The sequence below is a fragment of the Agrilus planipennis genome, unplaced genomic scaffold (assembly GCF_000699045.2).
Source record: "Agrilus planipennis isolate EAB-ADULT unplaced genomic scaffold, Apla_2.0 scaffold72, whole genome shotgun sequence".
NCBI classification, from domain to species: Eukaryota; Metazoa; Arthropoda; class Insecta; order Coleoptera; family Buprestidae; genus Agrilus; species Agrilus planipennis.
The window spans coordinates 839568-854311 of NW_020439081.1; the positions used below are offsets into that span (position 1 = coordinate 839568).

Genomic DNA, 14744 nt, shown 5'->3' on the forward strand with positions numbered 1-14744 from the left:
GGATTTTCAATTTTCTTTACCGAAATGGAACACTGGGTAGCTATTTAAAAGTAAAAGAGAAACGAAAGCCTCTCCACAAGTTCATTTTTTAATTTCTGTGCTATGTGGTCGCCGCCCTGCAACGAAGCAACAATATTTGCAATATATAACACTTATTTACAGTGGATTTTTTACTAACGATGGTATTTGCATTTCAGATATTGTTTGAGACCCAATAGATACTGCCGTTGGGTGACGTCAAACTGTGACCCAATGCAAATTTTGCCAAAATTGAATACACATGCATTATTACAAAGAATTCGAAATCACTTTCACGTATTTGGATCACATTACTCTCCTTTTAGAGTTAACGCTTTCAATTGCTGATTTATTCAACAAATATACAAATTTTAAATCGATTAAAACCTTTTTATTTTCGGGGTGGCTATAATTTGAAAATCAGTAGGTATAACTGTTTTTTTGTCCACTAAAACAAGGCTAAAATGTAACTTTCCACCCTTCTATCTGATATCAGGATTTCAAAATTGTACAATGCTCCAATTTGATTGGTTTATTGTATTTGTAAAAAGACACGTTCAGCCAACAAACGGTTCATTACTGACCACAAAAAATGATTGAACAATTTGGTATCAACTGTTAGGTATTCAGTATAATACAATAGGAGAATACACAATTAGAATGAATTCCCATACATTTAAAACAATTTATAACTAACCGTTGCATTTGAAAGGCTCTAATTGGATAATGAACTGTAGTTTATAATGAGAATTAATTANAATTACAAAGTAAACTTGACTATGTAGGGGTCATGTAGTAAATATGAAGCTACTTTTATTATAAGTTATTCAGTTAGAAAGGATTTTATTTTCGTCTTCTTCCTGGTTATGCCTTGTATAATCATACCTTTATTAATGTATAGTTTTTGTACTACAGATTAAGTTTTGACTCTGATACAAGTTTTAAACAAGGATTCAGTTACATACCTAAGCGATCTTAATTTAATTAGTTGTATCACAATATGATCTAATTTTCGTAAAGTTAATTTAGAAGTCACGATTAGCCATTATCCATGTTTCGGACTAATTCCTGTTTATATTACTTGCCAAAATTTAAGGCGCGGAAGTATTATGTAACCATTTCTTGTTTTCATGACCAGAATATTTAAAAATAATTAGCGCATGCCACAGTTGGTGAATGTATAGTGTTAGTAAAACAAATCACTACGAAACAGTTAGCAATAAGTTAACGGTATTCTAAATGCCTTTCCCGATGTACTTTTCGATCTTTCCATCAGTAGAGAGTTATAAGTACTTTCATGCATGTACGTACATATGTAGGCTCAAGTGAAATAAGTGCATTCATATCCTGGGTCAAGGCTGAACTATCTTTACGAATATTAAAACGTATATATAGAAGTCTAGCATGCAATTGCCACAATTTCATTTAAATAAAACAAAAAAATTTTAGTATGAGGATGTAGGAAAAATAGGGATAGAGCGAATATAAAGACAGGAGAAGTAATTGATTTTAGGTATCTATTAGGAAGTCAGTAGTAGGGATATAAAGCAGAAGATAGTGCAGGGTCGAGTTGCCTTCAATAAAAAGAAGTCACTTCCCATTGCTATGTGGTCCCGTTATTCCTGAGGCCTGCCGAAGAAAAGCTCATACTTACTTTAGATATTTAAACAATTTTTGTATAAATTGGCTTACCCTTGCAAGTACGATTTCCATTTCCATATTAGCTAATCTTTTGCCCAAACAAGCCCTAGGTCCATATCCAAACGGTAGAAATACAAACGGATGAGTATTTTTGCATGAAATTTCCTTTTCTCCATTTCTTATCCACCTTTCAGGTATAAATTCTTTTGATTTCACGAAATGTTCTTCCTCTAAAGACAATACACCATTTGCCGNAAAGATTGTTAAAAGTGTATGTTTGGAGCGCGGCGCTGTACGGGTGCGAATCAGGGACGGTGGGCGCGTCGGAAAAGAAAAGGTTAGAAGCGTTCTAAATGAGGTGTTACAGACGAATGATGAGGATATCGTGGATGGAGAAGGTTAGAAATGAAGAGGTATTAGAAAGAATAGAAGAACAGAAGACTCTATGAAAGTCAAAAGGAAATACGCGAGATAGGTTGGTAGGACGCCTTCCCAGGCATGAAGGTCTAGTCAAAGACATGTTAGAGGCAGAAACAGGAGTTAAGAGTATTGGAGGTAGACCTAGATTAGATTACTGTTCTCAAATAGTTAACGATGTGGAATCCTATGACATTGTTAGTTACTTAATAGTGGATTAATATGCAATATTAATTTGAAATCATTTTTTCGATTTTTTATTTACCCACTACAAACTACCTCAAATTAATGAGGGATAAAACAATATGGGTTGTTCTAGTTTTAAGGAAATGCGAAGATTAGCTCAAGATAGGAAAGAGTGGACTTGCATGTCAAACCAGTCTTAGGACTGACGACCTTATGATGATGATTAAAAAAATGTTCAAAGTTTAATGTCACCGAAATTATATAGGCTATATCATGCCAATTTTAGAATATGCTTTTAGTAAAAGTAAATCTACCAGAAGTAATGTAGAATTTAATGAATTCAAAATTATATTTTTAAATCTTGGGTTATGACTTTTATAATATTTGGGGGTTGAACTTATCCAATACGACGCTTTATCAACCACTGACATTTCGATAAGATATTACAATTCTCTCAATAACATGTTACGTAACACATGATAAAACACAATTGTGTGTCTCGAGTGGCTTAGATAAGGATAATAAATTTACTATTTCCTTTATATTGTAGTTGGTGTTACTGATATCGCAAATAGTCGTACTTCAAACGCCGGGCTCGTCAACGGCTCCGTCTGATAAAGATTCTACAAATGGTCCTCCAGAGGGCTACTATGCTTTTGTGGAATCACCAAACGCAGACCCCCCTAGGGTTCGTCCGCCTCCTTATTCATATTCTTCCGTTGAATGCAAAGACGACGAAGACAGAACGCCTCATGCTTCGTATTATAATCTATGTGGCGATTTGAATAAGGGTTACATCCCAAGAAACCCAATGGGACAAAACGTTCTTGGATCACCATATCCATTGTAAGATTTCAAAATAACTTTTCTACTGTTTGATTCAAATTCTGCATCATCAAATATCATTGACTATCATGCATCACAGTATTAAGAATATCTAAAAAACTGGATGATTTTCCGACTAAACCGAAACGCGTTTTATTTTTCAGTGAACTCTTGAAGAATCACACATTAAAATTCCTTAGCAGAACTTTACCAATTTTGAAAGCTGATGAAACTCTCCCTAAAGTGGCACAATATCAAGACGAGTTCTTGAACGAAAACACGTAAATATTAAAGACCAAGCATTTTATTTTTGGTGGAGAAGTCTCGAATAATCTATTTTAATATTAGGGTTGTTCCTTATGAAGTTAACAAAAACCACGTGAAGAGGGAAACGGGACGTCAATTACAGGATGATGACGATCGCAAAGGTAAAAAGTTTTGTGACCAAGGTGGATTCCTTTGTATGCTTTACAAAGCCATTAATGGAGAACTTTCTTCTACATCATCATCGTCATCATCAGCTTCATCGCCTTCTTCCTCACAACTGCCTATTGAACGAAGAGACGAAGTTCCTTTGCCCCATTTTGAAGGACCTCCTACACCATGTCCTGCCAAAGTAGAATACGCCACTCCAGTGTTTGCCAAAAACTACCAAGGCATATGGCGCTACGTGGTTCAAATCCCCTATGAGGGCTATTTTACCCAAACCGTAGAAGTTACTAGGTAATAACTACATTTAAGATTACAGTTGTTTAAATTCAATCAAAGAACAATCAAAATTACACTAGACTTATGAAAGATGAAGATAGATCTTAGAAGCAAACCTAAATGTTAAATTATCTTATTAGATGTCTGCAGTCTCGCTGTCATTATTTGGATGGTGGTTGTTTGTCGTCACCGCGTTGGTCGAGTCTTCTTGTGGCTGAAATTTATTATCCTGACACGGTCCTCAGCGGTAGCGATGCCGTCAATCCACAAAGAAATCCCGTTGCGTCGTCTCAGCCTCCTTCCGTACAAGATTTCCAGGTTGGTATTAAATAAGTTCTAGATACCGACTCATAACTTTGAGTTTGTTATATATAATAACGTTATATTTCTCATAGAATTATCAGCAATACCTTCAGAAGAGAGCTGGCGTTCAACAAACTTATCCAGAAACGACAACGACCCCTAAACCTGTGCATTGTGACGGAGTCGATGCTCTGGGATGCTTCCAGGTCCGACTTTACTACGACTGGTTCTTAATTCCGGGGTCATGTAAATGTTGGAGACCTGATTATTTTAATAAATACGTCAGGAGAAAAAATGTATCGCTTAAGGATTAAATTGAAGTGATTAATGCTCTATATGTAGGTTTAAAGTGATTCTGTAAATAAATTACCTTGTAAAGATTTTTTTCTGTTTCGGCTAAAAATCCCTTTGCATTATACTCCGAAAATAACAACTCATACAAATAAAATTATTATAGAGTCAGTTGACAAAGGAGTAAAAGGGAAAATGGGTACGTGGGACTTGAAAGTGGATACGTTTTGATAATAATTTAAAAGCATACATTTCCTTTTATTGAAGCATCAATAAAGTTAATAGCGTATTACAATATATTTTTATGACTTTATTAAAAGGAATCACCTAAATACGTACTAGTGTTTCATGTGCTTTTTCATTATTGTACATAACATAAAATAGTTTATAAAACTAATTTATTTTGTAGTGTTAAGTTGTAATAAATGTTATACTTATATATCTATACATATAATTTATACAATGTAATGGACTGATTTCGCATACCTAAATAAATAAGTTTAGAACGGACTTGTCAATAACTTTCTAATCTCTCCCTTATTGCCCATTTGGACACATACGACTTTTTAAATAAAATTTTTTTTCTATGGTCATACTATTACTTTTTGAATGTTTTGAAAGCCATCCAGATTCTAAACGCTTCAATGACCTTGGAGAAAGCCCGTGACGTCACTTTTCAGTAGTAAATCATACCTTTGCAGCCGTGGCAGTTGAGAAAAGAGAAAAAAAGAAAAATGGTAAACTAATGTGTGTTTTTAGGTAAATTAATCAGTCAGGATTAAAAAACCCCTGCTTAATTTGATTCACCATATTTTAAAAAAATCGCCCAGTTAATGTTCATTATAAACGGCCACTCGGTTCTAAAAATGTTATTTAAATATCTGATATTGTTTGTGGCAATTACAATAAGGTATTTGTTATCCTAGTCCTGACTATTACTGACCATCTAAACGAAAAAATTCAAAGTGTATACCTAACAATAGAGTTCCATCAAGGCATGACAACTTTTGCGTAAAACGAAAAGCAGAAAAGAATTACTCAAAACCACGTGGTTTAATAAAGAATAATAAAACTGTAATAATAATGAATAAAGTCGACAAATTTCACTGTACAGTTTTCTGTATAGGTACATTCAGTTATCACCATGTTCAAGATGTAACTGTAACAGAAATTTTAACCCATAATATGACCGCCTTATGGTACAAGTAGCGAAATCATATCATCAATAGTGAGTTAGAAAAAAGGTACCTACAATAGTTTTTGCGCTTTATTAAGTTCTGGTACTAAAAAATATATCCTGTTAATTAAAAAGTGGCCATACTGTTGCTGTTGCTTGTTTAAACGAAATACATCAAACTAAATTAGACGTTACAATGTTGTAAGGTAATAATCTTTTTGTAGGACGCAAAACCTTCGATGCACGAGTTGATCACGCACATTTGGCTGATTTTTGTTTACCTCGGTACCGTTTTTGGGTATCAGATTGAAAACAATTGTTGTTGTAAAAATACAAACTCTTTGATTTATCAAGGTAGTAATCGCATATCAATAAACTTGTAATGATGTTATGTCCCAGGTAACCCGGGACTGTCAAATCAATAGCCTTTTTAAAAACGCAAAATACATGAGTGACAGCAACAGTTCACCAATGTGCACGGCACCTGAACAACACGAGTGACCACGTGACAAGTGTTCCTTCAGCGTGCTGGCAGAAGCCTCTTCTAAGGTATACTACTAATTCATATTATATCCGCTAACGAAGATCATCACGTGCAGTATTCATTCATTCGTGCATTTGCTGTTTAAATTAATTATGCAATCTTTATTCTTCATGACAGGTTTGTACGTAATTGTAAGTAGTTGATGTAAAATGGCCTCGAGTGGTCCCGCGTACATGGTACAACTGTACCGGGTCCTGGACGGTAGGGGGCGCCGTAAAATGCATTAAAGTACAAATTTTGAAATAGCGTAGCAAATGTTTTAAAACTACGTAGGTATAGTAACAAATCTGAAGGGCCCACATGAGAATTGGAGTAACGGGCCCTGACATTGAGACTACTAATACAAAAAATGTTGACTTGGTTAACCCTAATGGTGTTTGGTACCTACAATCGAACACAAAACTAAGAATAGGGTTAAAAAACGAATTTTTGATAAAACCGTTTTCGTTCGATAGTAGGTTCGAACGTGAAGTTTCTGACCTTCCTTGCAACAATAGTGTTATTAAAAGATAACTTTGTTATCGGCCGGAGGTTGATAACGACAAAAGTCCTTGTATTTTGGAAATGATTGAAAATAAATGGAAAACGAAATAAAATTAAATGAAGTGCTTAAGTCGTCAGTTTAATGAACTGTGATGATGTTTCGCTAATACGGTTGGTAGGCATTCTCAGAAGTTCTTCTGATACAGTAATAAGGTAGATCATGGGAGGAAGAAAAGGGAGAAACGCTCCCGTAAACGAGACGTCGACAGGAGTAATTACTTGAACAAGCACAAAAAAATACTTTCCTGCCAAAGAATCGTCCTGAAACTCGTAAACAAAACAATGTTCATGATGGTCACCTTTTCTTCATGATAAATTAATTTGGGGCTTTTGCGGCCATGGTCTAATGTAAACTACTGGCTTTTTAGCTTATTCGTCGTTGTCTGGAGATTTTTCTTCTCGACGTTTCACCGATACGAGTGATTATTATCTTCAAGAGTTCTATTTTATCGATTAATTCACCGCAGAACTAGTGGTAATGCCTTACGGCCGAAAGCCAACACTACCGTTTCTTCCAGTTGCTCATCTTTTAACGAAACTTTGGTCTTACTCATAATAACAATTTTTGCCTAACTACTAATAGGTCATTAACACAATGAGCTAGTGCATTCTAGCCTTAAATCGGTAGATAAAAAGCTGATCAATCAAACGAGAATCATGGCTTGTTTCCGTTAATTTAAATATGTAGAACTTGTATTGTACATACCTCCAATCATACTGAAATATTTCCTGTCAACGAGTATTTAACAACTTTATTATGTCATTCTTATTTTAAATTTTATCGATAATTTATCCACATTAACAAGAATTACCTAGTAATTTTCTTCGGTTGTTTGGGACCTAATTTGTAACGGCTATCAAAGTAATAGGATCGCGTGTTATAAATTCATTACCACAATGGGGAAAAATTAATTATTGACTAATTATATTTAATGACTTGTTTATACAACAATTGGTCACGTCAATGGTACAAACCGTAACACAAAACAACAGTATTAGTTTAGTCTATACTAAATATCGAATAAGAAATAACATACGTAATAGTTAGTTGCAGCAGAATATAAAAAAAAATAACATAAAAATACGTAGGTAAGTCGTTTAGAAGATAATTAAAATTAGGGGGTGTCACCTAAAATTAATTGATAGTACGGATAAATGGGTAATGTTGTGTTAATTTTTCAATTGTTAGCTTATCAAAACAATATTGTCAAGCTATCTAATGTAATAGTAAGGTGTTTTTTAAACAATAAGGTAAACAATTCTTTGTTAGTAACTAATTTATAATGATAGAGAGACAAACACTTTTTGTAGTTTGAAATATTGACATCATTCCCATTCAAACAGTAAAGCAGTTGTTGCCTGGTATGTAACACTATTTAATTGTTTAGTATAAATTCATTGTAATTTGTTTATTTATCGAATTTTCTGTTAAAATAAGCTCCTCAATAGGGTGAAATTATTCTTTAAAGCAATTTTTTAATGGCAAACAGAACATTGTGTAAGAATGTAGGTAACTTTAAAAATTAAAGGCAAATTTTATTAACTGCTCGATAATAGGATAATTACATTAAATTCAGAGGGCGAAAAGGGCAGCGTTTGTTAAATATTCTTACAGGGTTTGAAATTCGTGACAGGGCACTTACACTGATATTAAGACGTAAGTAATTGTTGCCTATTGTTACCTATTGTTCTTTTTGTAATGAGTAAGTACGTACAAAAAGTAATACTTAAATTGGACTTAATGAGTTCTACAAAAAAATTTTAAATTACTGGAACTGGTGAAATTATGCATCAAAGTGAAAAAAAAATCGAAAATATTATAACAGTAAAATACAACGTTGTTTAGTCAATTTTACCTAAAATTAGTCATATTTTTAACATTTTTTTAAATTAACGCAAAGCGAAATGTGCATTAATTATTTAAGTATTCATTAATTCGAAGACTTAAAATGTCGAACCTTTAACTGAAAACGGTTGCAAACTCAATAATTTATTTGAAATTCTGACAACCCAGTTAATTTGTTATAATTGCTTATTAAATTTCAAAGCTTACTATTATTTTTATGAAATTTCTATGTACCTATAATTTTTGAGAAAATTCAATTTATTTTTCAGATAAGGATAGGACAAAATTATCTGTATTTTCAATAGCAATAAACAATTTAATAATGATATTGCATTTCTAACAATAATAAAGTGCTATCGCATGCACTCACGAAAATGTATTCTGGTTAGGCGAGCAATGATCCTTGTAGACAAAAATGTTCGCGTTCATTTACTATTAAGTGCCATGAAACTCATTTTTTTGTCTAATTCTGATATTACAATTGGGGCTAGCGACGCTGTACCTTCGCCGAACGTCGAAACAAATGAAATTTGGATAGATTGAGGCAAATTTTACATCAAGTTTATGTTCATTTTACACTTTTGACAATATATTTTATTGGTATATTGATTTATAAGAATGCTTAAGTATATTTCTTTAGCTGAACATAACATTGCCCCATTAAAAATCCAATTTAGAAGTAGATTATTCGAATAAACGTGGAGTCGTTAAAGCAATAATTATTTTAAACGTTTGCTTTTGATTAAATGAAACTCATGAAAAGAAGAAACAATAGCAATAATAAATGTTATCTTCGCATAAACTTTTTAATGTTAACGTTTATTATTCTATGCAATATTTGTGGTATCAAAAACTTCATTATATGTCTATTTGTACCTAATACGTACCATCAGAAAAGACAATAGTCACATAAGAAATAGTCGCAAATCGAATGTATTTTCCGCAATACTTTGGAACAATTAATTAAATTTTTTTCTGTTTATAAATACTGGTCATCTTTAAGATACCGGTCGCACAGGTTTGTAAACGTCCCCCTTAATCGTAAATTTAATACATATAAACAGTGTCCTGTAATTCCATGTCGCAGTTTGCTGTGTAAAAATCCGTTACTTTATCTACTCCGAACCTCGGGAGGAACATTTAAAAAATACTCATCAAGTTGTGGTGAAGTGCGTATATTTCACAGTATCGTGAAGGTAATACAAATTTGTTATATATTTTTTGTTTTATTTTCGAACCATAGCCTAAGAACTAAAATGTAAACTAAATTTAATTAATATTATTGACTAACAAAATTAAAAAAATAATACAGGATTTCGTTCAACAAATAGAAACCCCTTTGTGTTTTGATTTTTAAATAATAATTAAATTTTAATCAATTATCTGAGTAAAATGTGGGTCTACATTCGATTAAATTTAATTAAAAAATGATTTGAAAAAAATTACGTTGTTCTTATGATAATTATATATGTATATTACTAATCTTTAGTTGTTAAAATCGATATTTATTTAATAGAAAGTATTTATTTGAGTGTGAATGTCATCATCAACGCCGTTTTAATTATGTGTACCTGTCTAACTCAAAAAATTTTTAAACCGAATAATTCCCAAAAACAAAAAATTAAAATGTTACAGGATAAACAACTCCTGCAAGGCAGAACAAATCAAGATAAGCGGAAAGCAAATAGTATAAAAGAGGCAGAGCTGTTGGAAAACCCACGATGATGTTTGTAAAGCTAGAAGTCGTTGCTGTTTTAGTATTCGCTAGAGCAATACCTATCTACGAGGTAAGAAAATATTTTTCTTTTCTTTTTTAATTAATACTGTTATTGACCTCTTGGGTTTCTTGCCCGGGGAGAAAAATATTTGGTTCGAAGTTAAGTGTCGCTCTCGAACCTGAAGATAGCGATATTAACGTTACGTACTTTGACACTGGCCGCTACTCTCTGTGATTGCTTTTTTATTGTTTTATTATCAATAATATTGATATTTATATTAAGTAATCGCTTTTACTGTGAAATTGAAATAGAATTACTCAAAACAGAGATGCATTCATAGTAACCGAAAATTGTCCGAAACCAAGCGTATTCTCGAAATCTTTTAAATAAAGTATAAATTGCATTCGCTTGACTTATATTAATTTATTATTTATATAAAAAACGGCTGAACTTTCGTTCGATTCTTGGCTCGCCATCATTGACGTTAAATTATTCTAATGTTACGAAAAATCATCTGTTTCCATTCGTCCTAAATCTTAGTCATAAGCCTAACAATAAAAAAACACAAGGGAAGTGGATCCTCGGGGAATTATGGATCGTGCCCATACAATAGTGCCTTGATTTTACTGACTGCGCCTGTACGTACTCCAATTTAAGACAATTACAGTTAAAATTTTTTATTAACAGGAAAAAAATTTTCAGTACCTTATGAAAAACTTTAATTAGGAAGATACATTTCTCTCTAGTTCCTTTAGAAACGAAACTCAGATTAGTATGAATCATATCTAGTCCTGTTGAATCAAAATTAACATTTTCATGCAATGAAACCTTATCGGAAACACCTTGCATGTACATTAATTTTAGAAAGTTTTCATTATCTTATCAATACGAGTTCCTTTGTTGCCATTAAAGGACAAATTAATTGAGCATGTCTAATGAAAATGACGATCCTCGAAGCCAGAATGCGTGGCAACTGCAGTAGTAGATATTACATAATAAAGTACCTAGATATAGAATCATTTGAACGATAACAGAAGTGTAATCAATTTGTTAAAGTTATGAATTTAATGTTGTCAGTCAGTAAGTCGTTTTGATATAGTGAATATGTAAGTGATCGCGAGTTGTTGGTAATTAGAAAATATATAACTAATGTAAGGTATGTGGCGAATCACCTTCTGAAGAAATATTGTAATTACCATTTGAAAATCTTTCAAAGCCTCGTTTAATATTAACTAATTAAGGCGTATCGTGTTGCTCTTCTTCTTCTTCTTCTAAAGAAGCTGTAATGTAAACGGTCAATGTGATTGATTTTCGTTTCAACGACTGCGTTTTTGCAGGTGATGATTAAATTCGCGTTTTAAACATTTTTGTAGAGCTCGGTTTATGTACAGGCAACGTTAATAACACTCTAGGAAATCTTGTTTAAAAATTAAAAACAATTATTAGCAGCGAACAAAACCTTCAAACACATGTGTTAGAGATTATTAATAAAGGTGACGTAGAAAACATAATAGAGTGATACTGATATAGATAAAAGGGTACTTTGATTGATTAGGACTTATCAAAAGGTAATTTACTTACTAGATAAAGAATTGGCAAAAAGAAATTGCTTTTTCAAGAGCGGTTTGAATTGCTCTAAAGAATTGTCCTTTTTGTGTTCTGTCTGCTTTAAAATAATTGGAGCATACGTAATTCTAAAATGTAGCATCGTGCTACAGATGGCGTTGTTACGCCATTTGTAGTATTTTCTAAAACGCGCTGTTAAGACAGCAGGTAAAAGTTGGTCTGTGTTCTGTCTGCTGCCTGCGACGCGCTGATGAGATCCAAAAAGATCGAAATCGCGATCCGCGTCTGGCAGTTTCGACAGAATACAGACCACTTCGAATTATTTTATTCGATTAAGCTAACGTGCCTATCACGTTGAGGTTGGCTACGCCGGGATTCGTTTTCAGCAAGTAGATATCCACACAAGTGGACCTTGTTGGAGCATACGTAATCCTAAAATGTAGCATCGTGCTACAGATGGCGTTTACTGCGCCATTTGTAGTATTTTCTAAAACGTATTGTCTCTGCTTTATTTATTATTATTTAACGTTGTAAGTTTTTTTTGTTATTTTTGTTTAATGTATCTATGTCTTAGAAGAAAGCCCAAATTATTTATTGGAACAGTAAAAGTAAAGCAATTGGCCATGTTCACACCGCGACCGAAAGGATTGTTAGCTACAGCGTTGACCGATTACCATCCAAATCCAGACAGGATATAGTGGACCCTAGCCCTTATACGTAGGCTCTACATTAAATTCAAAGAATCTTTTTACATTAGCAAGTTTTAGCTTTGTTTAACAATCTAACTTTGCCACATTATGACTGAAAGAAATCACCAGGCGAAGTACCGAGTGAATCAGTGCAATCAAATTATCGATTTTCTAAATTTCATGACTCTAAATTTTGAATACAGATAAGCTAGCATGTTGCTTGTTTACCTAGTCAAACTTTTTCTAGTAATGTTATTCAAAATAAATTAATTTGAATTAGAAACTCGGAAGCTTAAAGGATACTGAGGCGGTATCCTATAGTACAGCATATATAGAGAGATAGAAAGCGTCCAATTAGATGCACCCTTTTTCTTTTTAACGTAAGAAAGGATGTAGCGGCCGGCACACTTTCTATCGCCCTGCTGTAGTGTAGATTGCTACCCTCGAAAGGGCTACCTACATAAAATATGGCGATGTATTAAGTACTACTCCATCTTAGCTGATGTGACGTAAGTAACAAATAGTTCATATATATGTACATACCTACGAAACGAAACAATGATGGTTCCATTTTTAGCTGGTCAATTCCAAAATATAAATATTTTAATCTTTAGGTCGACTCGTTCTGTAAATCATGGACTAACACCTCGTTTGATGTTTGTGTTCCTATCAAGTTATGTTTTTCGAAAAGCAACGGAATTGTTTCGGGATCATTTACGGAATAAATGGCATTTGATGATTTAATAAAATAATTCGGGGATCAACAGAAGAATGTCCTGTCTTTTACGAATAGGAAATAACAGCTTTTATACATATATTTGACACTTATTTCTTAATTTTCCAGGCTAGCTACATAACCACCGGGTTTGGAGCACCAGTTACACATAGAGGTGCATCCTTAACGATTGGCCCTCGCGGGCCATTACTACTGGAAGACACAGAATTTATCGACGAAATGGCACACTTTGACCGAGAACGAATACCGGAAAGAGTAGTACATGCCAAAGGCGGAGGTGCATTTGGTTACTTTGAGGTCACCAAAAATATCACTCAGTACTGTGCAGCCTCTCTCTTCTCAGAAGTTGGAAAGAGAACGAAAATCGCGGTTCGGTTTTCCACAGTTGCTGGTGAAAGAGGTGCTGCTGACACACAACGAGATCCACGTGGTTTTGCCATCAAATTTTACACAGAAGAAGGAAACTGGGACCTTGCAGGAAATAGCTTTCCAATATTCTTCATTCGAGACCCCATATTATTCCCCAGTTTCATTCATACTCAGAAGAGGCATCCGTCAACCTTTCTTCACGACGGTGACATGCAATGGGACTTTTTCACATTGAGACCGGAAACAACTCACATGCTACTTTATCTATTCTCTGACAGGGGAACTCCCGACGGGTTCAGATTTATGCACGGTTTTGGGGTTAATACATTCAAACTGGTTAACGCCACCGGACATCACGTTTTTTGCAAATTTCATTACTTGTCCAATCAGGGTTTGAGAAACTTAACTGCGGCGAGAGCCCAAGAACTTCAGTCCGTCGATCCCGATTACGCACTGAGAGATTTGTATGAAGCAATTAAATCCAACAATTATCCGTCATGGACGATGTACATTCAAGTAATGACGGACATGGAGGCAATGAATACCACTTTTAATCCATTCGACGACACAAAGATATGGCCCGAAAATGAATATCCTTTAATCGAAGTCGGCCGATTTACACTGAACGAGAATCCTACAAATTATTTCCAACAAATCGAACAAATGGCCCTGTCCCCGTCTCGAATGGTGCCCGGAATTAAACCTTCGCCTGACAGAATGTTACAAGGAAGACTGTTTTCTTATCCNAACTTGATGATGAAGGTCGAAAATTTGTAATTAGTGCCATAGCCCAATCTCTTAGCCAAGCTATGGAATTTATCCAAATTCGTGCGATCAGGATGTTTCAACAAGTAAACGAAGGTCTTGCCCGTGGCATCGCACAAAAATCACTTGCAATTCAACCACCACCAAATCCTACAACTTTGTGCGGTCTGTGATTTTTTTATAATTTAAAACATATTAAAATGTGCAACCCCCTCTTTGTATATTTATGTATATACCAACATTATAAATATAGAAACCTCGCGAGTCTAGAGCTTTTACTTTCAATATAAATCTACTCAAATTCCCTCTTATCATTAGAAAAAACAAAGTTCAGTACTGCATAGTTTATGATAGAGATAAGATCGTCTTCTTTGCTATCAAATATTACAGAAAATAGCGTTA

At 33.9% G+C, this 14744-nt stretch overlaps 2 protein-coding genes across 2 annotated transcripts; both read left to right on the plus strand.

The window, feature by feature from the left end:
* Positions 1–24: 24 nt before the first annotated feature.
* Positions 25–4702, plus strand: LOC108733152. Its single transcript, XM_025977359.1, has 6 exons — positions 25–36; positions 2813–3108; positions 3252–3368; positions 3436–3810; positions 3936–4113; positions 4191–4702. The coding sequence occupies exons 1-6, from the start codon at positions 25–27 to the stop codon at positions 4410–4412; spliced, it is 1200 nt and encodes a 399-aa protein (XP_025833144.1). The 3' UTR covers positions 4413–4702.
* Positions 4703–7643: 2941 nt separating this feature from the next.
* On the plus strand, positions 7644–14354 carry LOC108733153 (catalase-like). The gene is made up of 3 exons (XM_018464213.2): positions 7644–7742; positions 10135–10286; positions 13317–14354. Exons 2-3 carry the CDS (start codon positions 10221–10223, stop codon positions 14352–14354), a joined length of 1104 nt encoding a protein of 367 aa, XP_018319715.2. The 5' UTR covers positions 7644–7742; positions 10135–10220.
* Positions 14355–14744: the final 390 nt, after the last annotated feature.

Bases quoted from the DNA above. Each gene is read 5' to 3' on its own strand.
- LOC108733152 (XM_025977359.1), top strand. The intron at 3,369-3,435 runs GTAAATATTAAA...TTTTAATATTAG, and splicing joins GAGTTCTTGAACGAAAACAC to GGTTGTTCCTTATGAAGTTA. The intron at 4,114-4,190 runs GTTGGTATTAAA...TATTTCTCATAG, and splicing joins CTTCCGTACAAGATTTCCAG to AATTATCAGCAATACCTTCA.